At 35.5% G+C, this 26858-nt stretch overlaps 1 protein-coding gene across 2 annotated transcripts in view; it reads left to right on the top strand.

The window, feature by feature from the left end:
* Nucleotides 1-26858, top strand: part of CFAP20DC (CFAP20 domain containing) — an 88257-nt gene that overhangs the window by 33934 nt on the left and 27465 nt on the right. Inside the window, exons 10-14 of one of the 2 annotated variants that reach the window (XM_087743253.1) lie at nucleotides 4935-5071; nucleotides 6221-6401; nucleotides 6963-7109; nucleotides 13384-13715; nucleotides 18751-19164. In XM_087743253.1, the coding sequence (XP_087599379.1) occupies nucleotides 4935-5071; nucleotides 6221-6401; nucleotides 6963-7109; nucleotides 13384-13715; nucleotides 18751-19164 (1211 nt within the window). Of the gene's footprint in view, nucleotides 1-4934; nucleotides 5072-6202; nucleotides 6402-6962; nucleotides 7110-13383; nucleotides 13716-18750; nucleotides 19165-26858 lie in introns of both variants that reach the window. The other variant, XM_087743252.1, reaches the window with a different exon arrangement.

Genomic DNA, 26858 nt, shown 5'->3' with positions numbered 1-26858 from the left:
AGAGGATCAAATTTTAAATTACACTTATGAATAATCTCAAAAGAGAAGTGAATAAGGTGGGAGCAAAATTTTCATATGATAGAGATATTAGCTAGTAAAGAGTGGGACTTCAGAGAGTTTTAAACTTGTAAGATGGGCAATCCCCTATGTACTTTTTTTATGAAAAACACTACAGAGCAGGTAACACGCAGGAAACATCATATTTTGCTAAACAAAGTTTCATTTTACTGTTTTTATTTCTTGTGGCCACTGTGTTGAAAAATTTTGAGCTTGGAACCACTGTACTAGGTAAATGTGTAACATGATACCATGTAAAATCTAGCTTTCATAAATGCAAACATTGGGGAGAAATGTTAACTACAGTTCAGCTTTAAAGTGTCAAAATTAAATGTCTCGAGGAAGGAAGGTTATCATCACCATAGATATAGTTCAGTGGAGTTCTCAGATTAATATGTAGCTACACTTTAAAAAAAATAAGATACTGGGTAGCAGGAAGCTCAAATTCATATGAAATGGAAAAGGTATCAAACATTTAAATAAGTCAGTTTTGCATTATTATCTGGAATACTTTATACATTATCAGTTAAACCATCTCAGAAAAGATTTTACAGACAGAGCAGTGATTCAGAGAGAAGCAGCATGAATGAAAAACTCTCATGTGAAGATAGGCTGAAAACATTAAAAATTGACTCAAGGGAGTTTATAAAGGCACTAGTGATACAAAGAAAGTTCAATAAAAGCTGCTTTTCCTATCTCATGGCACAAAAATAAGACATCATTTGGTAGAATCATAGAATAGAATCATAGAATTGTTGCAGTTGGAAAAGACCTTTAGGACCTTAAGTCCAACCGTTAACCCGGCACTGCCAAGCCCACCACTAAACCATGTCCCTAAGCACCACATCTACCTGTCTTTTAAATACCTCCAGGGATGGAGACTCGACCACTTCCCTGGGCAGCCTGTACCAGTGCCTGACTGCCCTTTCAGTGAAGAAGTTTTTCCTAATACCCAACCTAAACCCCCCTTGGTGCAGCTTGAGCCCATTTCTTCTTGTCCCGTCGCTTGTTACTGGGCAGAAGAGACCAACTTTCAGGCAGTCGTAGAGAGCGATAAGGTCTCCCCTCTCTTCCTCTGGTTTTATATTTCAATTGGCATGTCTGTCTGTGTAAAATTTGTAAGCCAAGCATCAGTAGAAACTGAACTGTAGAAGCAAATGCCAAGATTTGAATGTGAAATTGCTTAAATAGACTTGGGACAGACAATTGACTGCTTTTACTAAAGCTGCTATTTTGCTTTAAAACTGTGTATTGCTTCCCACCTGCAAAATTTCACTAAGGCAGATGTCTTTACAGTCCTCAATGTTTTGATTCAAAATAATATCTCTTTAAAACAATTTTGTAATGAGATAGATTGTCATTAAATAACAGCAATAGAATAGGAGACATACATTGTGTTCATTAATGGAACTCTGTAGTTGTAAAATTATTCATAAACAGTAGTGGTCTTAAGGTAACTATGTAAAGAATGAAATAAAATTTTCAGCTATTGACAGGTTTTTCTGTGGTTGAACAAAATCAGGTTTTTTAAATCAGTTGTTGAGTTTTGAAGACATCAGCTGCATTTCCAGTGAGGAAATAAATCCATGTAGAAAAAAACGGTATTTTTCACTTGTAGTACATTTCATTGATTAGAATTCCAAACATATCAAAACTATAATTTCCTCACTCCCAGGATGTTAGTGGTTTTGTAAATCCAGTTGCACATAACTAATTGGTACTCTTTTTTTTAAAGTTATTCTGTGGATCCATTCGCAACAGTAAATATCCTAGAATATGTGCAAGCATATATTCTTAAAAAAGAGGGTTATAATGGATTTTAAAATGAGAATATTTTGTATGTTTTGTATATTTATGTATTTTTCATGTCCTTCATGGAGTACTGATAATTTTGCCCCTTTTAAAATGCTGAATTGATTGTTATTTTCAGGTTAAACTTGAGAAGTACCTAAAGTTCTTATTGCTAGAGCTTAGACAGGTGAAATCACACAGGAGAATTCACACAGGTGAAATCTCTTTCTATACGCACCCTCTTTCCTCTACCCTTTTGTTACATTATTATTGGTTTCTGTAAGAGGCACATTAATTTGGCCCCTATAATAATTGCAATGTCTTATGAAAGTTTTTCATTTTCCCCTTACACTGTACCACCTTTTATGAGTCATTGATTCATCATACTAAAACAGGGTAGTAGAACATCTCTTGAGAAGGAAGTAGGTCTGAAGTAGCTTAGAAGTGGGTCTGAACAAGCAAATTAGATAAAGAATCCATTTCCAATGCATCTTCGTCAGCGTAGGCAATGTTAGAAGTGGTGCTGTAGGTAAGGAAGATACATTTTTATTCCACTGTTTTTAGTACTTTCTTAGTCTTGAGGATTCTCATCTTTAGTGTTTGAATTCGGCGAATTATCATTTCCACCATTTCTGTTAAAATGCTCTGGAAATATATTGGCAAAGTATTGACCAAAGGAATAAGATAAATTACAGGGAATGATAACTACTGGTGGAGTTTAATACTGTAAAAGACAAGACTATTACAGCCAACAATAGTATTTAAGGTGTAGTATCTCATGAAACTCTAAAGAAAAATAAACTTTGAAAGAAGTATTTCTTTGAGAACAACCTTAATAATATTAAAGGTTTAAGAAAATACTTTTTAAACTTCTTTTCTTCTGCTTTTACCAGCATATGAAAAAAACAACTCATAAAGATTTTATCATCCGCACTAAGCTACCATGCTGATGCTTTTTCAAGTTGTTAACTTTTGCTCTCTCTTGATATACCTCATTAGTAAAGGCAGTCTTTGTCCTATGGCAGCTGAAATTAATAGGAGGGGGTTAAAATTTTTGCTTAGAGTAAGACTCTTCATGCATTTACTTATTTAAATTACATTCAGCTTTTTTTTTACATGCAAGTACCATTTTTGTAATAGTAAAGGGAAAATAATGTTTTTAGAGTATTATTGCCCTACAAGTAGTCAAGCCAAAGTTCTGTTGTGAGTTTCATTATAAGTTTGCTTTTGAAATAGCAGAGGAAGCTCTGGAATTCAATTTCTCAGTACCTGTATTCAAAAATCAATACTTCTTGGCTGGATTGTTAAAATACAAGGGACTGTAAAACTTAAATTAATACAATAGTGTGAATGATATATCTAAACAGAAAAATGAATGTTCATTTAAAACCAGACTCAGGCTTTACAATCTGGACTACAAAGATATATAGCCCTTAGGTATATATAGTAAAATAATTAATGATAACATCCCTGACCTGCATGAAAATGAAATGCCTCCAGTTTAAGGCTTGATCTTTATTTTTAATCCCATTTTATGAACATAGCATGTGTTCTTTCAGACATGCTTTTCAAATTTCAGAAGTTGGCCTTTTTGAAAATGGAAGTTTTGGTATGTTTAAGTACATTTTAATTGGAAAATATTCTTTTTATCCACTAAACTTTTTGGTTTTTTGATAACTAAAAGCCTAAATTATTTTTAGTATCATCCACTTTTAATTACACATATTATTTCATTATGCCATCAACACGCTGTTATGTGTAGATGTAGGTAATTAATTGCAGTCAATTAATGTGATCATAAAGAGAGATTTTCATGCAAATCAGCTTTTATAATTGGAGCTAACAACATCCCAAGGTAGTCAGCAAATTAAAGAAATTGATGTTAAACCAAGACAGGTCATCTAATCTTGTGAAATGGCAGCTGTTAGCAGCAACGAAATGTCACATCAGGAAAAAGTGAAGAAGGTAATGGCATAAAGTGGCTTCTTCTGTGCTTATTAGTACAGTAAATTATGATATTTGGTGGCTAATGCATGATCTTTTTTTCATTTCCTTGATGACACTGGAAATAAAGCTGATCTTGAAGTAAGATTAAATAATTTGATGAAAAATGCTTAGGAGAATCGACAAAATGTTTTGTTTCTACTTTATTGCTTTATGAAGGTGTCAGATCTCTAAAGTGAGATAGGAATCTAGCACTGAAGTTGTAGCAAGAAAAAATCTTCAGACATTGTCAATTTTAACTATAAATTAAGGTGAAGATACCCTTTTTTATCAGCTCTGGAAAGGAGAATTCACTGACAGTCTTGGAGAATTAATAAAGAGGAAAATAGATGTAGTTCTGCAACCCTAGTGATAAAATTAATATGTAACCATTTTACTGTCCTTTCATGTAAATTTTTTTCAGAACACTCACCTGCATACCATGTTTACTTTTTGTTTGCCTTGCAGGCTGGTTGTCATTTTCTGTGCTTGCAAGGAATTATAAAAATATGTCTACATTTTAAACAGTAAAAAAATAAATAATGAAAGGGGTAGAATATTTTAACAGGAATAGAGTATGTTTTTGCAATGTTAGGACTCAGCCCTGGTAATACAGTAGATGCAGTAATTTCAAAAAGCAAGCTACATGTAAATAGTTCTCCTCTGAGCTGTGAGTGATACCTTGACAACCTTGCCTCAGTTTTCTTGTGTTACTATTTATTTATTCTGTTATTTATTAATTAGACTTGTTTTTTCTTCCTGTCAGAAGTTAGGCTTTCATTGAAGTTCTAAAGAAATCACGCAAACCAATTTTTTTTGTTGTTTATAAATACTCCCTTTTAAAATAAATCTTTAAAGCAAGGAGATTAGAAATATGCCTATATAATAGACTAGAAGTTTCTTGCTTGTATGTTGACACACTTTTATAAAATGTGCATTTGCTATTCCTACATATTTCTAGGGATTGTGCTATAAAGGAACATAATTTTTATGTATGTTTAGTATTCATAATTCTTTTATTTCAGTTGATTTGAAAAAAGTATTAATATTTATTCTTTGTAAGTACTATAATTTTTTTAAAACTATTATTTTTCTTAACTTAGGTAGCTTGGTTAATAGAGGACAAGGCAATACACGCAGCAGTAAAACTCAGGATGTATCACATATTGCATTTGGATCAAAGATCCTTGGGCCACCTCCATCTTCAAACAGAAGAGTCAGTACAAGGGTATCTGGAGAGGTAAGAAGGCTTAAATTACAACAAAACTGCTGGCACTTCAACAAAGGAAGAGATTGACAAGCAGAGGAGTCACATCGAAGTTTTTTTTCAGAACTGATGTGAGACTGTGTCTGGAGTACTGTGTTTGGTCGTGGACCCCCAGTGCGAGAGATACTGTAACATCCAGTGGAGGGCAAGTAAAATGCTTGGGTGGCTACAGCAGATGACATGGGTGTGTTCAGCCTGCGGAAGAGAAGGCTAAGGGAGAATCTAGTTGCTATTTTCAACTAATGCAGGGTTGTAGAGAAGACAGGCCCAGATTCTGCTAAGAGGTGTGGTGAAAGGACAAGAGTCAGCGGGCCTAAATTGCAGGGAAGCTCTGACTGGCTATAACGATAAAGTGGTTCAGTACTGGCACAAGGTCGCAGGGAGACTGTGGAATTTCAAAACTTTCAAAGATAACAAAACTTGACTGGAACAGGCTGATCTAATTTCAGCAGTAGGCCTACAGAGGTCTCTTCCTACTGGAATTACTCTGTGATTTCTTATTCTTATTTTTCCAAATTTTTTGTTCTAGACTGCTGAAATTCGTGTGTGTGTGTAAATATTTTTCCTTATGGTGAGAGCTACGATGCAGAGCAGAAACTGCATTTTGGTATGCCCTAAGTGGATGATAGTCAGCCATACAGTAGCTCATGGGATGCTGTCAATTACAATTACAATGCCAGGGAAAACAGCTGGTCTCACTCTGCCAGCCAACAATATGCAAGTTTTAGGAATCTGGTCAGGACTACAATTCCCAGTTTAACACCGTGAATAAAGGATCCAGCCAAAGGAAGTAGACTCTTCTGTAGGAAGTCAACTGAAAGCTAAGGTGTATAAATGAGATTCCTTTCTCTGAAGAAGAAAGGACTCCTCCTGAGTCCTTTTCTTTGCCTTAGTTTCTTTTCACTCAGTGAAAAAAACCCTGCCTGTTCCTAGACTAAAGATTGAAGATGCCACACAGAACTGTACCTACCATAACGTTTCCTGAAAAGATAATATTTTAAAAACGAAGATTTGGAAACATTTATTTGAAAAATTAGCTTAATTCAAAATGTGTGTTTATCTTTGAGTATTTTGAAAGCTGTTTCATTTTTGTCTTTCATTAAGAAAATAATGTCTTTCAAGGTAACAAAGACCTGGGGCAGCAAAAGTAACAGATCATGCCGACTTCAAGGTTCAGGAAGGGGAACTGAATCCATGCAAGACATTGAGAGACTGGAGCTATCGTTCTCACCATGCAATGATTCTTTAGCTCAAGGAGGCAGAAGAAATACTCACCAAACAACTAAAGATGTGTGTCAAAATGGTAAGAGCATAAAGCAAAGAATATTCAAAAAATGCCAAAAGTTTTGCATGATTCTGACTTCAGAATGTAAGACTTAATTCTCTGTTTTTCTAATCCTTTATCTATCTTGTTAATTACTGAAGACATTTATAGTAAATCGTGGCTTATTCTTCTGTATGAGCTTGAATAAATGCTCATTCTCTCTGCAAGTATTCGTATTGTTAAGTGTTTGGGCCAGGGATCACCACCTGCTGGCAGCAGCCAGAGGTTATACACATATTCTGCTTTCCCTCATGCTGTGTATATAGCTGGGCTGCTGCAGTGGTTCTTGATTATTTTGCAGACTTTTGCAAGCCTGTTCTTTATAACTTCTATGGTTTGCCCTTCTTCCATACCTAGTGTTAAATTTTTACTTTCTTGTGACTGTCATATTCCTGCTGCCCTAGAAGATTCCCATGCTGTTTGGAAGATGCTTGTATCCCAGGACACTGCTCTGTATGCTGTTTTTCCATGCCTGAAGTAAGAAAGGCACACAATATGAGTGTTCACAGGCATTTCATAAGCTTCTGGGTTGTATTTCAGACCCTGCAATTCAGACTCCGAAGACCTCTGAGAGTGGAAGAACAGATTTTCAGCTCACCTCACCACAAGGACCATTGGCAGACAAGAACAGTCATAGAAGAGTATCTCTAAAAAATGCAGCCAAAAACACATGGGAGATAACCAGTGGTATGGTGCTCATTTTATGTTATTTTACATCTCAGTTATGTGTGGTGTGGGGGACTCTCTGTTGTAAATTTCAAAGGACCCAGAAGCAGTTCACATAAAATATAAAGGTCTGTGTTGTGGGGGATTATGGAAATCAAACACCCTGCAACAGAATTGCTTTTGAGCATTGATAAAGATTTGCAGGATTAAGCAGAGTACCAGAGCAGTGAATGAATAAAAAAAGAAAAATTCCATACTCTCATGATTAAAGGGAAAGAACCAAAAATAATTTATTCTTTAAATCCCTATTAAATTTAACGCTAAAGACTCCAAACATCAAATGTACGAGAAATTTTACTTGTCTCAGATAAGAGTTTAGGATATTAATTATGGTACCCATGTAACATCAGGGGTTTTTTTGGTTTTGTTTTAAAAGTTCAGTGGTGAATTTTCTTTTTTTGTTGTTTTTCTTATTCACAGAAAGACACCTCAGCTTCTGTTTTCTTTTCCCCTTTCACACCTATCTGCCAAAAGGTGTGGATTTTTTTTGTCATACAGCGTCAATCAAGTTGCTTTACATGTGTCTGGAAAATAAATTATTGTGGCAAAAATAGCCCTTATCTCTATGAAAAAGTGGCATTACTTTCTATTAAAGGGCATAGCCACCAACTTGTAAAGTGGGCAGACTACCCAAATCTGCTCAAAATTGACCAAAGAAATTTTCCTTCACATTGTGAGTTATTTCCATTTCGTTTAATCTTTGTGATGTTTAGAAGCAATTATATACTATGACAATGTCAATAATCCATAATTGCTATTATGGGTTTCATAATTTGACTGAAATAGATTCAAGATGCTAAGGCAAGTAGAGTCTTTTGGAGAATTTTTAAATTACTTCCTATTTACATGAATTTTGAGAATTCTGAGGCAGGAATCACTGCCTTGCTTGTTCTTCCTCTAGAACACCAGGGCCTCTAGTGCTAGAAGTTCAGAAAAATGAATCAACACTTGTTATTTTATGTGAATGTGAGTGATATGAAAAGACAGACTTAGGGCCGTAGACTGGCATGTCTAAATGCCCTATTGTAAATTCAGAAGCAGAGAACTGAGGAAGAAAGCTATGTTTAAACACTTCTATTTTACTGTTGTGTGTTTGTGAGAATGAAAACTCTTTCTATATAGTCTTAATTGTATGTACAGGCAGATAAAGTCACTGTGTGAGTTTATAAGTTACAATTCTCTAAACTTTTTTTCCCATATTTTGATTGCTTGGCACTGGTAGCTCGGTTTGCGGATTTCAGTTTCTTTTCCACACATGAAGACGTCTAACAATACATAGATGACTTAGTGGTTTCTTTATCCTGTAGTACTTGATTCATCTGTGCTGAAGAGCTTCCTATAGGCAACCTATTTATCAAGTCCTCTTCTGTGCTCTGTTCTGAACTTCTTCGAAAGTGGGATAAACTTGACCTCAGAGAATGATAGGCATTCTTTGAGGAAAAGTTCACAGAGAAGGGGGGAAATTCAGAAGCAGAAACATGTAGAAAAAAATGAGGAACCTAATAATTTTAAATAGAATTACACCATTCAACATATACATCTGCATAAAATACTGTACAAGTCATTTATAAAAGAAAGTGAAGTGTGCACTGACATTAGCAGATGAGAAAACAAAAATGCTTCTACCCATTTCTTACCAAACTGTTTCACATTTGCATTCACATTTTAAATACCTTTCGAATAGAAGCAAAGAAATTATGATTTCTGTGATAACTGGTGTTGCAGCTGCTGTTCATGCTCACTGTCAGGATTGTAACCCCATAAACCTCAGGATCGATATTCTAGTCAGGAAACCCAACAACTGATCTTGCCCATGGTGACCAACCACAGGCTTGGTTTGGTGGTGATGACAGCCAAAAGCATAGTCCTGACGCTTTCTGACAAAGTGTTAAAGCACACCTGTGAGAAGTCATTGGCACAGAACCACCTTCCCCAAGCAAGTGCAAGCTTACATGGTTTCTGGCTCCCTGTTTATACCGTGATCATATCAATAAGAATCTATTATACACTACTCTTTTCTTATCGCCAGGCATTTGGTATTCTTGAGCCCTGTGCGACCATATCCTACAGTGATCTTGGGACAGTACTGCACTTGTTCTGCCATTAGCTTCAGTAAATATTAATTTAAATTTCATGGGGGGAGGGGAGCTTTCATAGGTGATCTTATTACCTTAGAGGTTAGTTGCTGCTGTTTATAATAATATCTTTCAGATTCGTTATAGAGCTCAAATCATCATGTCTTCAGTAGCAGGTGTGCAGTACCCTTACAAAGGTAAATTGTTTATAAGCAAGGGAAAAAATAAAATGAGTGAGCATTGTTTATAGTTTGCCAATCCTACTTATGCAATGCCGAAACCTTCATTAAAACATTAGGCTGCAATTAGAAGCTTTAGCATAAATCTGACTGTGTAGAAGAACTAATTAGATGTTTAGGTGATCATTCTTGCATTTATCTTGTTTGCTGCAATGTTGCGATTACATAGTAATTTGCATATTTTGCTAAGAAGATACTCCAAATTGTTCATTACAATTGACACGGAAATGCTGAGTTAAAAAGAAATTCCAGTATAGTTTGTGGTGGAGAGATAATAGGATTTGGTTTGGTCCAAAACACCCCGTATCTTTCACTTGTAGACTATTAACAAAATGCTACACTAACTACAGGTTACAGAAGTTGCTGAACTCCGTAGCAAGCATAAAATGTCATCTTAAAGCCTTACAGACTTTTCTGTCTTCCCCCTGCATATTTCATTAAGAATAAGTACTGTGGTATGCAAACTAATATTTGCATTTAACTTATTACTAACGCAAGTATATTTCTTCAACGTCTCTGGAAATGAATGTTGTTCTTTACAGAGAAGGTTAGCCTAAAAAAAGCAGAATATTCAGGCTAAATACTATACAGACACTAAATCTTTCAAAGTAGTTCTCTTTATTTCTGAAGTACTTTTGATCTGAGTAAAGCGATGTGTAAGAAGTTTTTGGACGTCTGTCAGACCCAGGAGTAGGAGTCAGGAGTTTAAGCTTGTAACTGCCTCCTCTTCTCTAAGCACTTGGCAAAAACTGTTACTTAAGATTTCTTTTTTATGTTTTGATACTTAATTCAAAATTGACTTAAAATCACAAAAAAAACAAGTGGTTTAACACCTTTTTTTGCTTCAGAATTCACTAGAAAATTTTATCTGTAACGACCTCTGCAAATTAAACAGCAACAACTGCATTAGAAGTCAGTCTAGAATGGGAATAGAACGGTGCGACTGCAGTTAGGGAAGCTGGTTGTTACTGAGGCAGTAGGCCATAATAAAAATTAAGCCACTCCTCTCATTCACAGTCCTTTGTGCATAAAGATTAGCAGATTCTCACGAAGCGGGTTGTACACTAAATGTATAACCATACCATAGAGGGCTCATTGCAGTGGTCTGAGCTATTAGTGCATATTTGAAAACTGCAAAGACAGCATGATACATGTCAAATCTAATTTCATGATGGGGGAAAAGGCCTTCTGAATACTAAAGAAGTATATGTTATACATCTTGGTCTTAGTCAAGCCACTGCCATTAAAACCTAGTAAAATGTGTCTAGATTAAACTGTGCCAGACTGGTCAGAAGACTGCAGAGTGCTGAGACAGGAAAAACTGAAAAAAATCCAAAAATTTTCTTAGCTGGGTAAGTTTTGAAAATATTTTTTGCTTTGAAAAATGCAGCAAGTTGAAAATGTTCGTATCATTGCCTTAGAAGAAAAGAGTTAAGAGCATTCCAGACTTAGCATCCAGAATAGCTGGGGAAAAGATCTCTTCACAGACAGGAGAGTTGTCCAGCCCAATGAAGTTTGGGGATAAGTAACGTTTTTGTGGCATTTCTGCATAGCACTTTCTGGAGTTGCAGATGTGGCAGCATCTCCAGGGCCAGAGACATTCAAAACAAATTCTGGCTTGGTGGGCCAGATTCCTATTGGACAAACGATTGGATACTTTAAAATACTGATTTAATGTGAGATAGTTTTTTAATCATGTTAGGTCACAAAATCAATTGGAAAAAAAATTTCCTGAGTCTTTGTTCTCGAGCATCCTGATATTGTGTTCAGCCTCATGTGAAAAGTTAATGAGAAGATCCCTCTTTGGTTTCATTTTTATAGGGGAAATGATTACTTCAAAAATGCGGATTATATAGGTATTAAAATATAGTGAAAGCATTTGAAACTGTGAAATGTGAGTTCGTGATTAATACTGGAGACATGCAGACAGAAAACTAGTGGGTTTTTTAATGCTTTCAGTTGTTTTATTCAGGTACAACCTTTCACATGTAAGGCCAATTACCTGACTAAGAAAGATATGTTATCAGTGGAGTGTGACACGATCTTGAGTGATCAAAGACAGGAGAATTCGGCTCTAGTATCCTCCTTTGAAAATCTCGTCGTTATTGATCAGAACAAAAGGTCATTGGGTTTACACAAATGAAGGGTGTTTCTTAAAAGTTTTGAATAGTCTCCACTCATTTCTTGAGGCTCTTAGAAAAACTAGTCCAAAATACTTGTAAAATAAATGGCATTACTGACATGTTCATCTTGCAAGTCTTTTACGTATTAGAAGCAAGGTGAGATTTCTGTATATTTGCAAAATGGGCTTTTTTATATACAATAGACAATGATCTACTAGATTGTTTTAAACCAGCATGATTATCTAATATAAAAAGAGTTTTACTGAAAAGCCTTGGGGCGTCTAACTATAGCTGGTCTTCATGTAGAGACTGAAAAATAGTCTCTTCTGGAATAAGTAGGTGCAAGCCATCAATGTACAAGATGTGTTAAGTCCATACTTTTCACTGGTTCCTAGTACAAACTACTGTTTAGGATATTAACTGAACTGTAGTAGTTTTACTAGCTATCTTCAGTAAACTGGAAAAATCACAGCAACCCAGTAAGAAGACAGCTGTTTCTCCTGCCATTATTCTTCTTTCTTTTGCCTTCATTTATGGTGGTTCAGGCTTCTTTTTTTTTACCCCAAAGCTGCTGAATCTGCTTGAAGAAATAATTATCTCTAAAAAAACTAGAGAGAGTAGAATACCATAGTAAACTTACTGTGTTTTGTGACAGCAAGCATTTTATTATTGCAGTGCTACTTTATTATTAGTTTTTTAGTATTTTTTATTGAGCCTTTTTTAATATGGTTGGTGGTAACTTTGTTTTATGGAGCCAGAAAGTTTCGAGATCTAGTGAATAATCCACACCACACTACCTTTAATGAAGATAAGGGAGTATTGCATCCTTGAGCAATTCTCCGTTTCTCAGATGCTATTTGAGATTGGTTTTAATCAATCAAATTGACATTTTTTTCTATACCATCATTCCAAACAGTAAAATATAAGTTAACAATGAGAGTATAAAAATGGCCTTTTCATGTATATCTGGTGCACTCAATCTTTAAATCCATTTCTGTAGTTTATTGTTTGTTTTAAAATTGGCAGATTAGTACTGCCTGTATTCAGGGAAACTGGGTGAAACAGATATCTTCATACATTTTTCATGTCACGCTATTTTTCATCAGAGCTCTGGTTTGAAATTGAGATTTAAACCATAAGTTCTGGACATAAAAGAAAGTGTAGAATTTCAGCAATAAAGAAGGAGCAGATTGTAATATTATGAACTTTCCACCAACTATGTGTGATAATTTTTTTTTAAATGTCAGCCACAAAAAGCGCGTGTAGATGTGGTGCTTAGGGACATGGTTTAGTAGTGGACTTGGCAGTGTTAGGTTAACAGTTGGACTCAATAATCTTAAAGGTCTTTTCCAGCCTAAATGATTCTATGATTCTATGCCTATAGAAAAAGATCAATAGCCAAATTGATAAAAATTATAGAATCATAGAATCATAGAGTCGTTAAGGTTGGAAAAGATCTTATGTCTTCCTAGAACGAAATTCACTTGAACGGTTTCAAATCTTAACAGGTAAATAGTTTCAGATTTGCAAATTACAGGCTTGCATGTCATATATCGTAGCCTGTGGATTTTTTGGGCTGTGATGTAGAAATGTTTCGATTAATCTTGCGTCACTTAGAAAGCAGCCTCATCTTTTTCGTTGCATCCTCGTCACTCTTCCAAGTGAATAAATCTGATAAGCAGAATGTTTCTGTATTAGAAAGACTTATTTTGCTGTACTAATTCCAGAGAAAAAAAGTGTGATCAGGGTGAAATACAATTTACATATTTGGCATTAAAATAAACATTGTGTGTTTCAGATGAATGGGAGTTTCCAGAAAGTTTCACTGAGAGTATTCAGTTGGATAGGAGTGAGCAGTTCATACCTACTGAAGAGTCAGCCTGCCATAATTTAACCTCACCACAGAACGCCTCTGTTGAACATCACAGCAATGAAACAGGTGATCACCAAGTGAATAATAAAGAGATTTTCACATTTTCATCAAGACCTCAATCAGCTCCTTATGGGAAGTCTCCAAATAGGTCACCAGAATGTTGCATTTTCCCTTTGGATTTGAAGCAAGACAGTAACAGAGTGCATGGGAAAACGCAAATTGAAAATAACTTTCAAGGAACTGACAGCAGCGAAGAGGTAGGCCACTTTGTACATGTAATTCTTGATAAAGTAGTCTTCATCCTAAAACTCCTAGGATGAGATTCTGTCTTCAAGCGAGACAGAGAGGATGAATCTCCTTTTCCCCATATACCTGCAGGTAGATTTGTCTTTGTCAGGTTGCTGTGTCTAACTGGATACAGGAGTGAAAATGCAGGTATACCCTCTGTAACAAGTGGACAAAAGAAACCTAACTCTCTGTCAGCCCCTATGCTAACAACATTAAAACAAAAAAAGATTCTAGGAAAGGCTGCATCATAGATTTGACCGAGATGCAAGTCTGTTATGGTTGAGCAAGAGTGCAGTAAATAAGGCTTCATTGTGCCCTTTAAAACTGTAAGCAGGGACTGTTTTGCTCACCAACATTGTCAAAAGTGAATTAAGAAATTTCCCCTTTTTAATGTCACTTGATGATTGGTATTTCTGCTTTATATCCTGTCTGAGCTGTGTCAGCATCATTCTTTTGCAACGTGGAAATCTTTCAGCAATAAAGTTAATGAAAGAAAAGAAAGATTTTTTTTAACAAATCTATCAGCTGATACTATATAGAAAGTCACCAAATTGTCAATGCACTGAATAGTTGCATTGTGTCATTACAGTAACTGCTAAAAGTTTCTACCTTTATGAACATTCTAGTGTATTTCATTTTTAATTATGAAATCTGTTTCTTAACTTTCTAATCTGTTGCTCATAGCCAAGAAATAAAATGCAACCAAGTTACATAATAGCAAGATGGACTGAACCTAACAGAAATACTGGTCTATATTCTGTGTTTCTGAGAAACAAAATTGCTGATGCTAATTATAAGAAACAAAAATTTTCTCATTTTTTTTTCTGTAGTTGTGGGGGTTTTCCTGTTATCTGGGGCAGTGTATTATTTATTAACTTAAACCCATAAGACTTTGTTATTTCAAGCAAAGTTCCAGAATTTCAGAATTAAATCAGTTTTAGGTAAGCTAATAGTTCATGAGCAGTGCTGTATGGGATACCATTCTAAAGATATAGAACTGTTTGGATTTCAAAGAATTTCTTTGTCTGTTGTGTTCATGAAAAGCCAGAGAGGTTACTGTAGAAGCTAGGTTAAGAAAATATTTCCATAACATAAGAATTCTGGTAGCTTTCCAGCACTGTCATTTACTCAGCTTCAATAGTTTCCAATTTGATTGCTTTTTGGGTTTTTTTGTGGGGGGTGGGGTGGGGGGGTGGGGGGGAAGCGGGTATTAAATTCCTTTGTAAAGATGTGTCTCCAAAGCAGTGTAAAAATGGCAAACAAAAATTTCTGTAGAAGTACCAAACAGTAAAGGCTGTGCTATGATAGGTGAGTGAAAATAAAGTGTCTTGAAAACACAGTGCATACTTAACTGATGAAATATAAAGCAGGACAAATTTCTACAAAGTAATCAAAAGCTAAATTAATCATTAAACTTCACTGGTGCTTAAGCTGTTATTGAAGAAGATCGCTAACCTTCCATGCCATTGTCCTACCCCAGAGATCCAGTGCCAAGCGCACAGAGAGCGAGCAGTAGCCAAGTACTCCTGCTTTTACAGCACAAGAAGAGCATTGGGGCACAACATTAATGGCCATTCTAGAGGCTTGATGCAAGAGAGACTGATAGAAGATCCCTATCTTATTTAAAAAGATTTAAGGTATTATATAAACTAAAAACTTTTCTTTGACTATGTGCCAGAGGTGTGCTAGGGAACAGCCTTTGTTTCATTCAATATCTTTGGATGCAAACTGCATTAAATAGTATCAGCACTGCAGCGGGAGATGCATTAGACTTACAAAGCTAGAAGATAATTACATTAAACAAATCTACAGCATGCTAACAAATTATCAAGAGTTTTTTCTCAGTCTGACTACTACATTAGTAATTCATAGTTAAGCCTTTCTTTCATCTGAAAGAAGTCACTGAACCAACAAATTACTTAGCAGTCATATTTTGCCCATATTCATCCTCTTCCTTGTACAGATTCATTCTGTGTTGCTTCTTGAAGTCAGCCTTATACTGGTAGTCTGGGTACACATTTAATATTCAGATTGCTCTACTTTGCCTTACTGAAGTAAGCTAGAAAACAGTTTTATTTCAAGCACTGAAAATACAGGAAAGAGGATCCTGGAAAAGCCGTGATAGCTGAACACAAGACTGCTAACTTAATAATATCTATTTTAGCACAGTTTAAGGTATCTTTGCAAAATTACCAAAATTCTTTAGCCCAACCATAACATGTTTCCCAGTTTATTTCACTTATGTGACAAAATATTTGACTAAGTTATGCTGAATCTTGCAGTGCTTTTTAAAAATATATGTTCATCTTGCATGCTGAAACAAGCTACATTGTTTTCACACTATTATTGTTTCTCACGATCATTGTATTACAGCTTTCTTTGAAATTTGGATACATTAGGTTTGTGTATAACACACGTGGATTTGTACATGTGAACTATATCAACTTGAACTATATCAAATATGATCGATATCTCAACCTACAATTTAAATAATTGCATGTGAGCGTAAATTGACTTTCTCCTGGAAAATACTTAGTTTTAATTAAAAAAAAAAAGATTTTGCATATCTTTGCAGTTGAAATATCTCAGTCTGGTAAAAAGTCCAAAAGTTCCAAAAGTTAGCCTTGGATTTTTTATGTCACTGCATCATGAATTAAAAAATTACAGTTCAAGGGGCTAAATCCCAGTTTCATCCAAGTCTGCATTTGAAATTAGTGGAGCTGCAAAGGAAAGTTATGTACTTTTTTATTAAATGTGTGGAAAATCAGTATTATCTACAAAAAATATTTACTTAATTGTAAAATATGAGACAGGTTATGCTTCAGGACAAATTTCAAGTAAGTAAACATTGACTCTCTTTATGTTGCATATACTGAGAGCCATAAGATATGCACAATAACTGTGCTAGAATTATACGCATTATGTAACTTTTGGCTTTGAGGAAGGAAATGTTTCAGCCTGCAAACTGAAAACAGCAAGTATTTATAAATTCCCTTTAGTGGTTACTAATTAATCACTGAAATAGTTCAATGCTATTCAATTATCAGAGTCAAATAATCAGTAAAGGATAAAAATTGCTTCTTCTCTTGGAACCATTCACCATCAAGTGGCTTATTTTGTAATTATTTGAATGTCCATGCTTTCAGCTCAAATTTCTGTTAGAGACTTTGTATAATTAAACTTGTCATGGCAGCATTTATGGATTCTGTCAAACCCAGAGCAAAACCAAGAACTCGCATTTTGCAAGAGTTGTGTGACTGTGGCAGGTGTGACCGTGTGTCACATAATGCCATCAAAAATGCTGTTTTAAGTGTAACAGGCAAGTTCATCAGTGAAGCCTTCAATGAAGAAACTGAGAATTTTTCTGTCCTTACACGATTCAAAGAATAAAGGGATAAGATGAAATAAGAGAATGTACCCTTACAAAGGCTAATAGATAATTTCACTCTGATACCTCAGTATTAAAGCTCAGCATACAAAGGGACTGTATCCCATCTGCTCCTGGTAGGTGGCCATCAAGAGTCATTAGAATGATCTTCTTAAAATTACAACTCAGCAAGAGCGATCAGTTTTATGTATCCAGAACTGCCCATCTGCGTGTTCTTTCAAGGAATACAATATATCAGTGGAAGTGCTCATTCCTCAGGAAAATCATTCTCATCTTCAGTTTACATATGCTGCACTATAGTTAATCAAGCAAACTTCATTGATGTTTCTGGCACCATTTCATGATTTAGTATTTAACAAATTATTCTAGAAACTAAATGTGTATGGCTGAAGAGACATGGAAAGGTGGGAGGGGCTTAAGCTTCAGATAAATCAAAGTTATACATTTATCTCTTATGTGTAGGGAAAAAATACAGTGCTTTCTTTGGTAATGATCCATCTCAAGTTAACCTAACTTAATATGGGTTTCCAGCACACATTTTAAGATAACTTATGGCAAATAAAAATCCATGAAAGAGAAGGAAATACAGATTTGTGTTTCAGGGAAATTACTAAGTGGGGGAATAAAACTATAAACTTCCAAAAGGAAGTATCATTAATAAAATTAAGGGGTTCTTTTCTTGAATGTGCATTTCATTCTGTGTAATCCAGTCCTGGACTCACTGAAGTCAGTAGCAAACTTGGATCCCTTCCATTTGCAGTAGGACTGTACCTTGGCTATGAGAGGCATAATGAAGATTGTATTTCAGTATCTTACTCAATCTTGCAATCTATACTGCCTTACATCCAGTGTGGTAGCACATGTCAGAGGACCAGCATGATGAGATGAAGATGAGGCCTCTCTCATCCTTTCTTCCTTGAGAATAAGAACATTGAGGCAAACGCTAGATGTGCTTCCCCATTATTCTTCTTTCCATGTGTTCAGACTTGCTGTTTGTCATTGAGATGGGGTATGAGTGAACATCATACACTTGTTTCATGGAATATTTTGCAGAGACATTGTTAGAAGCGTGAATATAAGGTTAACAAGCTAATCTCCAAAATTCTTAAATGATATTCAAATGGAACTGAATATGATATTCAATGATATTACCAGAGGTGAGCAAAGTAATCTCAGCAGGAGTTATTCCTTCTACGTTTAAGTTGAAGATGTGATGTGACAATATGGAATATTAATAATTCAATGGAAAGACATCGTTGTCATGGACTTTTTGCTTACTTTTGGTTTACAGTTGTAATAAATATTATTAAAATGGTGGTTATCATGTAACATACAGGTTTGGGAGGTTACCAGAATTCTAAATTTGGGCCAGTATTTTGAAAAGTGTAATTTTGCCTCCCTCTTCTCCTCTTTCTACTTTCTACTTTTCACTGCTTGAGTTGTAAGAATACATTTATGTTACACTCGGTGTAGTTGCCAGGAAGAGCAATGGTTTTCAGAATCTTGCAAATTTAGAATTAGGCAGCAGAGATTAAATTCTTAAATTTTAAGGTTATGTAAAGCTGTATTGTGTGATGATGAGAGGGAATCACTCTTGCTTTGTTTCCTAAATTTAGGATGACAACAATGAATTCATCCAGGGTACTGAGAACCTTGAGATCAGCCACAGCAGGCAAGGAACATCTGATTCAGCAGTTTTTAAAGAGATCCCATTAAAGAGGACGTCGTGGAGAAATGATTACTGGAAGAATATGGGACACAGCAAACAGAACCTCGAAGAGACCATCTTATCAAAACCACAGAGTTCCACTGTGAGAAAAACAGATTCTGTTAGCTCTCAGAGAAGCTTGAAGCCTACCCTTTCTCTTTCTCCAACTGGAAGTAAATCTGAATTCTTTAAAGTAATTCCAAATGGATCTGAAAAAAATGAAAGATATGAAGGAGTTTCTGGTCAATTAAAAAGATCTGTCAGTAAAAAGTCTCTCAAGAAAATCTCAAGAGAAAATTCATGTCTGACAACACAGATCTGTGTAAGTGATTTTTACTTTGAAATTATTAGATTGTATAGAGAAGATAATGTTAGATATACCCATTTGCATGAAGTGAGAAATAATATCTTTCATCCAGATATATTCTGGTTTCATCATAACAGTATTTACTGAGCTCAGTCTTTTGAAAGTTGATTTCATAGTTTTTTGTGGCACACAAAATAGTACTCCAAATAAAACAGAAATCACAGAGGTTTATAGATAAAAAGAAGCGTCATTGAGCAACGCACATTTTGGAAATATGTGAGTTAGAAATTAGTTTGGCGTTGAAAGATTACAAAGAAAAATTGACAGACTTTGAATTGATATATTAACGAGTGACCATAGAAAGAGCGTTAATCTAGGTACTTCATAGTCTCTCTGCGACAGCCCTGAAAAATAATAAATCATGTGATTGAGGGCCAGCAGTAAGGCTGTGTCATAGGCTAAATTGCCAGGCCACTAAAGGAATTGTTACGTTCACTGAAGTGTTGTTTTATTCCTAATTTTTTCTTCCTGGATTCTCCTTATGGAAACATGCAGTAATTTGAAGAACGCGTTTGTCTGAATCTAATTGTGTTCTTAAATATTTCCTAATAGCTAATTCTTGTCTTTTCAGTTTATAATGATGCGCTTTGAATCATGCTTTGAATCAGGAAGTGAAGGTTAAGAATCAAGTGTTTTCTGTAAATCACAAATGAGACAGTGTGTCACTGTTCCATGTTTTTGGATAGAATTCTTCTGGGCTTAGAATTACTGCAGATCCGTATCTTTTAACATGTGACCTCTTCTCTAAATTTGTTATGAGTAGATAAGATTTATTCCTGAGCATCTGAGAGTGGAACAGGCCAAACTTCTTCCTCAGGCTTCAGAGATCTTTTTTTCAGATGTCAGCTAATACCCTATGAGATGAAAGACTTACATAGCCAGCATCTTCTGTCCGGCAGCGGTCAGTCGTAGGTGGCTAGGGAAGAAAAACAGTGCAAGGACAGAGCAAGCATCCAGCGATACCTCGCCAGCATGCCCTGCAGGCTTCATTCCAGCAGTCCGTAGCTTAGCAATTTCTTCAGTGAAAGGTGTTCTCTTTGTCGTAAATAACTGGCGGTAGAACTTTTTTCCCCAGATTTGTGTAGTTGCTTTTTGTATCTATATAGCCTTTGCCTTGTGACAGTGAATTTTAGAGTTTAACTGCTATTTGTGAGAAAAAATACATGTCTGCTTTTATTTGTTTGGAATGCACTGTCTCATTCCTGGTGCTTTCTCATTCTTGTGTTTGTTATAAGAAACAATGAATAATCGCGGGTTTTTTAATTATTACTCTTACCTGTGCCACTTACTATTTGATGGCTGTATATTGTATTCCCCCACAATTGTCTCTTCTACAGGTCAAGGAGCTTTATGGTATTTAGTCCCAAGATTGCTGTATTGTGAATTCTTTTTGTCATTTTTACCCAAGGATGTTGAATCTAGTTACTGCATGATCATTAATATAAGAGTGGGTTTTGGATAGTAATATCTTGAACCAGGTATTGCACACTGCTGGGGACCAAAAGAACAGACACTTCTCTGTTTTGTGGCTCTATGAAGCAGTTATGTATTCTTTGCAAAAATTTACCTACAGTAATGTCTTGCAACATGACATACACCTTGTTTGCATGAAAGAAATGGACGTCTTCCATCATTATTGTGTTTTCTGTCCTTGTAGCTTGTCTCACCGGCTATAGGATACCGCAGTCACCATTCCAGTCAGGGGGATATGCTGTCATTCCGCTATGGGAACTCTAGTCTGTAGCAATTACTTGTTGATACAGTTAATTTCAGTTATCTGATTTGACAGCATCTGTGAAAGGGGAAGCAGGAGTGACTACTTCCATGGGACAAGGCTGCTACTGCTGGGGCAGGATCACTGTTCTACCTACCTACTTTTGGCTGCTATAGCTGCTGAGGATGGACCACGCTGCAGCTAATTGTTGATACAGAAATGTGGGCATTGGGCTAGGAAGAGCAATCCAAAGTGGGCATCAGATGAAAGAATAGTGTCTAGGAAAGCACATGTTCAGCTTTTCTGTGTGTCTTTGGTAGGGAAATGCACATACTGCCATGCCACTGATGCTTCAGTGCTTTTTTGTGCAATGAGTCTCTTTTAGGACTGGTGTAGGGGTTGGGGTTTATGTCTTCCACAACCCTGTAAGATAGTCTCTCTGAGGGTTCTAGAAATCTCTTCCCGTATTCTGCAAGGAGCTTATTGGATTGCGTAAAGGCCTTGCACTTTTCCTGATAAAAACAGAACATCCTTTTCCATGAAGGGTGTGGAAACTTCCTTTGGGAAGGAAGCAGATTAGGGGGAAGCAAGGGGAATGCAATATAATAATACAGGTGAAAATCAGAAGCGGTGCTGAGACCGTATGGTGATGATATTTTTTAACAGTGGCTGGTGATCTTAAAGACAATTAAAAAAAAAATTTTTTTTAAATAGCAGAGAAAAATCCTACCAATAGCAGCATATGTTCTATGTATTTATTATTTGGAAAACACATTAGAATTGCCACTAGTGATATAGAAAATGTGGAAGAATGCAATGAATGTGTTCTTTTGTATTTGGGAAGAAGATAGATAATGGTTCTGTAATTCTTAGTGATAGGGAAACCCCAGTTGATGCAATAAGCTGATTCTCTGTTTCTTAAATGTGTTAATATCCACGTTATCTGTCTGTAAGTGTATAATACTTGTTTACATTCCCTTTCCCTCCTAGTTTTATCTATAGTGATTTTTTTTTTCTGGTTTCCAGTAACTATTCACATTTTTTTGATTAAATGTACTCCTCCCTTGTTTCCTGATTCTTTTCAGGTTTGGAAGATTGTTCCACTTAAAATTCAACTATGTTTATTACTAATGATAACTGTAATCTATTTGTCCATAACAAATGAAATGATATGTTGATTACTTTCCTGCAAGATGTTATCAGTATTTAATGCAGTGATCGACTTTGTCCTGTAGGACGTGACTAAGTATAGACTACCTAGGTGGATTGCAATTAAGTTTTTACAGTGTTAGATATATTTTACAACTTTTTTGTGATATTTTGTTTTAAAAGATGAAGGAAAAGAGCTGTCATTTTTCCTCTGCTCAATAAATAGTTGATTACTAAATTAGGCAGTAGGGCTATGACCATACTGTACTTGTAGCTGTAAATGTATTGCACATTCATTTGTTGCTTGTATGTTTTGCAGGGACAAAGCCTGTTACCAATGTATAGAAACTCAGGAGTTACAGACTTTTAGGGACATGGTTTAGAGGTGGACCAGGCAGTTAGGTTAACGGTTGGACCCAGTGATCTCAGAGGTCCTTTCCAACCTTAATGATTCTATGATTCTATGATTCTATGACTTTGTTTTATTGCTGCAAAATAGAAGGTGAAAGTGTCTGGCAGATTTAGCTCTCATACTTGATTTGATCAAGTCATAAAATTTTCCCATCCAGAAGCCCTTCCTTGGAGTTCTTTGATACTTCTTTTAGTACCAGGCCACGGTCAAAATTTGAAGCCAAATTTGAGTGCCGCTGACTGCCTTTTGAACTGTGGTTGTTTATATTAGAAAGTATGTTCACCTCGCACTTATAGAATGAAGTCAAATATATATATTTTATTATTTTTTATTAAGACTATTTCCAATAATTTTAAAATCAATAAGCGATTTGAATGTGGCCTTTTACTGACCGCATACATACATAAAGCTTTTTTTCTATCTGCTGGAGCAGTTTTGCAGGAAGAAACTAGTATTCTAGGTCCCCACAAGTTTCAAGAAAAGAAGTGCTGACATATAATATTGTTAACTACAGTGAGACAGCACTGGAGTTTTTTTGTTGGCTGTGGGCATGTAATTATTTTATTTCCATTTTGAAACACTGTTCATTGTTCTAAGAATTGTGTATGAAGGGGTAGTTCCATATGAAAGGGTATTAGAGTGAGAGTTTACAAAGTAGTCTCTTCTAATCTGCTCATATGGAGGACTGGTAAAGAAAAAAAATGCTTAACCAACTCTTCCTGCAATCGATTTGCTAACTACTTAATACACTTTAAGTGTTAGGTTGCTTGCAATGTTTTATTCATGTTTTAATAGAGTTCTTTATTATTAAGTTCAAATATTTTTAATTAAGAAAGAAGTACAGCCCTCTGGGTAATACTGCAAGCATGTAGATAGCTGGTAAAGTTTTCCACACATATAACTACATTCAAACAATTCTGAATAAATCATTTGACCCTGGAAGAATGCAAATGTCATTATATATGGAAAAAAAATCCTTTAAACAACAGGTTTTGTCAATCTAGCGAAAGTTTTAAGCGCTTAATAAAAATACTTTATCATATGGGGAGGATATGCAAAAAGACAAGATAAGCTTTTAATTGCTAAATGAAATATTAATTTTAGACAAATTTACGAGTATTGCAAAATTACTTCTTACATCAAAAGTTTCTCCTAAATTACAAAGTGAACTTAATCTCAAATTCAGTTTTCAAATACTCTCTTTGAAAATTGGCTAAGACAATATAAAATTTGTGAAGAGGCTTTTTTGTAGTAGTCAGCTGAAGCTACAGAATAAATAGTCCAAACTATTTCTCCTTTATTACAAGGAGTTTATTGTACAGGATGTTTAACACAGAAAATTGTCATGACATCTATTCTCCTTTCTGAGTATGGTATTTCTGGAGTGAGACCATTACAAGTAAAGAAAGCAGAATGACAATTTGAAATAAGCTGAGGGGGAAAAAAACAACAAATATTTTGAATTGTTTTGTAAAAATTTTTAAAATCTATGCATCTTTCTTCATAGATGTAAAGGAAAAGACAAGCAGGGTTGGGCAATGTTTTGCCTTTATTAAAAAGAGAATGAGAAAAATGTTCTTTCAATGCCTAGTGCTTTTATTCTGCATAGCACTAGTTCATGCTGTCATTTTAATGACTGCGTGCCAGTTGCTTCTTATATGAGGTAAGGAAGATAAGCCAAAGCTTCTCTTATAATAATCAAATAAATGCAAAAGGCTTCTATATAGGAAAATTAACAGGAAATCGGCATCTTCAGGAAGATCAATAGAAGTTAGAGCAGCTGTAGATCTGGTAGAATACTAATACATCAGAGCAAAGCAGACTTCCAGACGTAACATAGCAAGCTTCGTATGAAGTGAACAAATAACTAATAGTCACTGAACTAACGTATGTTCAGTAAGGGTCTAGAGGAAACATCATGTATTATTTCAGGATTAAAAATGGTAGTAATAATCACACTGTTGAGGAATGAAGCTTGGACCTCAAAAGCCAGAGGTAAAAAAGGAGAGGCAGCCACGCTAACAGCTTCTACCATCTCCTTATATCTTGTACAAAATGGTAGACTACATTTTTCTGTGCCAAAAAGCAGCCTCTGAGTGCTTGAGGTGATTCCGTAGGAAAAATCTTTGCAAAGACATTTGACTTAAGAATTTGAGCTACATAGTAAAAGATCAAAAATAGGCTTTAGAATTAATTGTCTTTTTCACAAAGATTTGCATGCTTGCACATGCAGCTGTTTCCATGTGAGCACCCTTCAGTCATAAATCCTGTTTTATGTGATATATTTACCTGCTGATTGTCAGCTTGCAGGCACACTTCCCATCAAAGGTGGTTTACTTTGTTATTTCAGTGCTAATTTTCTTTTTGACCGGCTACGTGCAATAGATGGCTTTAAGTGAAGTCTAATATCATGGTAATCCAATGAAAGATCAAAAATATATGATAGAGTTGCTACTCCCAAAAACTTAATGTTGGGCAGCAATCTTTACAGAACGGTACTTAATTTCTTAACTAGAATTAAAATAGGAAATGTTATTTTACATACTATTGAGATAATAACTGTTAATTTCTTTTATGGCACCCATGAGGAAATAAAAATATGCTACATGTTTTTATTCTAAAACTATTTTTGTAAATACATAGTAAAATATTCTAGAGCTTGAGCTGAAATCAAGGTTCTGTTCATTGCATGATGTCATTACATGTATTATTAAAAAGGAAGGGTTTCTCCATCTGTCTTTAATCCAAAATTACCTTCCAGTGTGCATTCTGTTGCACATCCTATACTTGGAATTCAGCACTGTGAATGAATCTGTGAGCATATCCCCAGTTAAACTTCTGCGGGGGAAATAAGTGATGTAGTATCCTTCATTATCTGGCTTTGCTCTGATCCCAAGGACAAAAAAAGCGATCAGGAAAGGGGATCAGATGGACAATAATGCTTTTCTGATTCCCAGAAAATACAGTTTTATTAAGGTATATGGAACTCCCTAAAACAGAAAAAAGTACTGTGTGTCACTGAAAATAGCCTCCTTTTTCAGCAGTGTTGTCATATAGGCTTTCTAGTGAAAGAGAGCGCTTTGCATGTGAAATACAAAGCAGTATACGTGAAAATCTAGGATATATGCATATCTTTTTGCACAATTTCCTTAAAATAAGGAAAGCAATGTCCAATGTATAACATCTTTTGTGGGCTGTATATGTCATACCTCTGTGGAGCTGAATAATTGAACCTATATAATATTTCATTAATCACTTGCATATATTCATGAGTGTTTTTGAAAGCAAATGTTGTGTTCGTGTGATGTCATAGCCTGAAGGTATTGAATGTTGCTGTGTTGTTTCTCTTATTAAGATAAAGCTGCAGTTCAGGTTTTCGTATGACTCAGGTGTGACCAATTCATGATTATAATCCACATAGAAGACTTAGATATGTCTCTTGTATACATAGGAAGAAAGCAGAGGAGGTTGTAGTAATAATTCCAGTGTGTAATATTTCAGTGTGTCTTCTGGTGGAAGGTGACTTTTGTACCCCCGGAAGACACGCTGAAACATTACGCACTGGATTTCATAGCAGGAAAAGCTAGCAATGTTCCTATCACCAGTACTGCTGCCTTGCTGGTGTTCTTGAGGTCTTCACTTACCCTGTACCTCCCCACAGCGAAACAGATCGTGAGATTGCCTCTGCTGCCAGGAACAGCATAAACTCCTGGTCTAAAAGCCCCATTCTCTTCGCTAGAATCAAAGCACTGTCCCTCTTCAGGATACTGGTATGTAGTGTCTTGCAGCCCACGGGCCATATTCCAGTGATCTAAATCCTCTGAAGTCCTGGTGACTACTTGGATTCACTTTTCAAGCAGAAATGCTTTGTAATTCCATTCAGAACCAAAACTCGAGGCCCTCAAGTATTAGACCTGTTCCTCTGTGAAACAGCAGTGTATGTGGACTTTTAAAAAAGGGAAAGTTTTTCTTAAAGAAGGAGTTTTTTAAGCAAAGATGATGCCACAGCAGGTTGGGTGAACTTAAACAATCTCATCATGAGGTTTTGTGTGAGGCACAAGTACAAACTGCAAAATAGTTAATACATGTTTTTAGCTTTTGGCCTGTGGATCAAGTTTTACATAACAATTAGAGTTACATTAACAATTCAACCAATGAGTATAAAGAAAAATTAAAATACAGTGATGTTTATTTTAAAATCTATATGCTAGCAAGTTACCAAAATAACTTTTAAAATTTAGTGCTGACATGTGTAGCTTTCCAGAGAAATTTTATGCTATGCTTAACAAATAACTAAATGTTATGTTGATGGTGCTTATGATACTATGATAACTGTGTGATTTGGTGTATTTCAAGATTTGCATTTAATGCTTA

Source organism: Nipponia nippon, unplaced genomic scaffold (assembly GCF_047370975.1).
Source record: "Nipponia nippon isolate SJK-2023a ecotype South Korea unplaced genomic scaffold, ASM4737097v1 scaffold_9, whole genome shotgun sequence".
Lineage (NCBI taxonomy): Eukaryota > Metazoa > Chordata > Aves > Pelecaniformes > Threskiornithidae > Nipponia > Nipponia nippon.
Note: the sequence above shows the minus strand (reverse complement) of the source record. Positions and strands in the feature narration are given on the sequence as shown.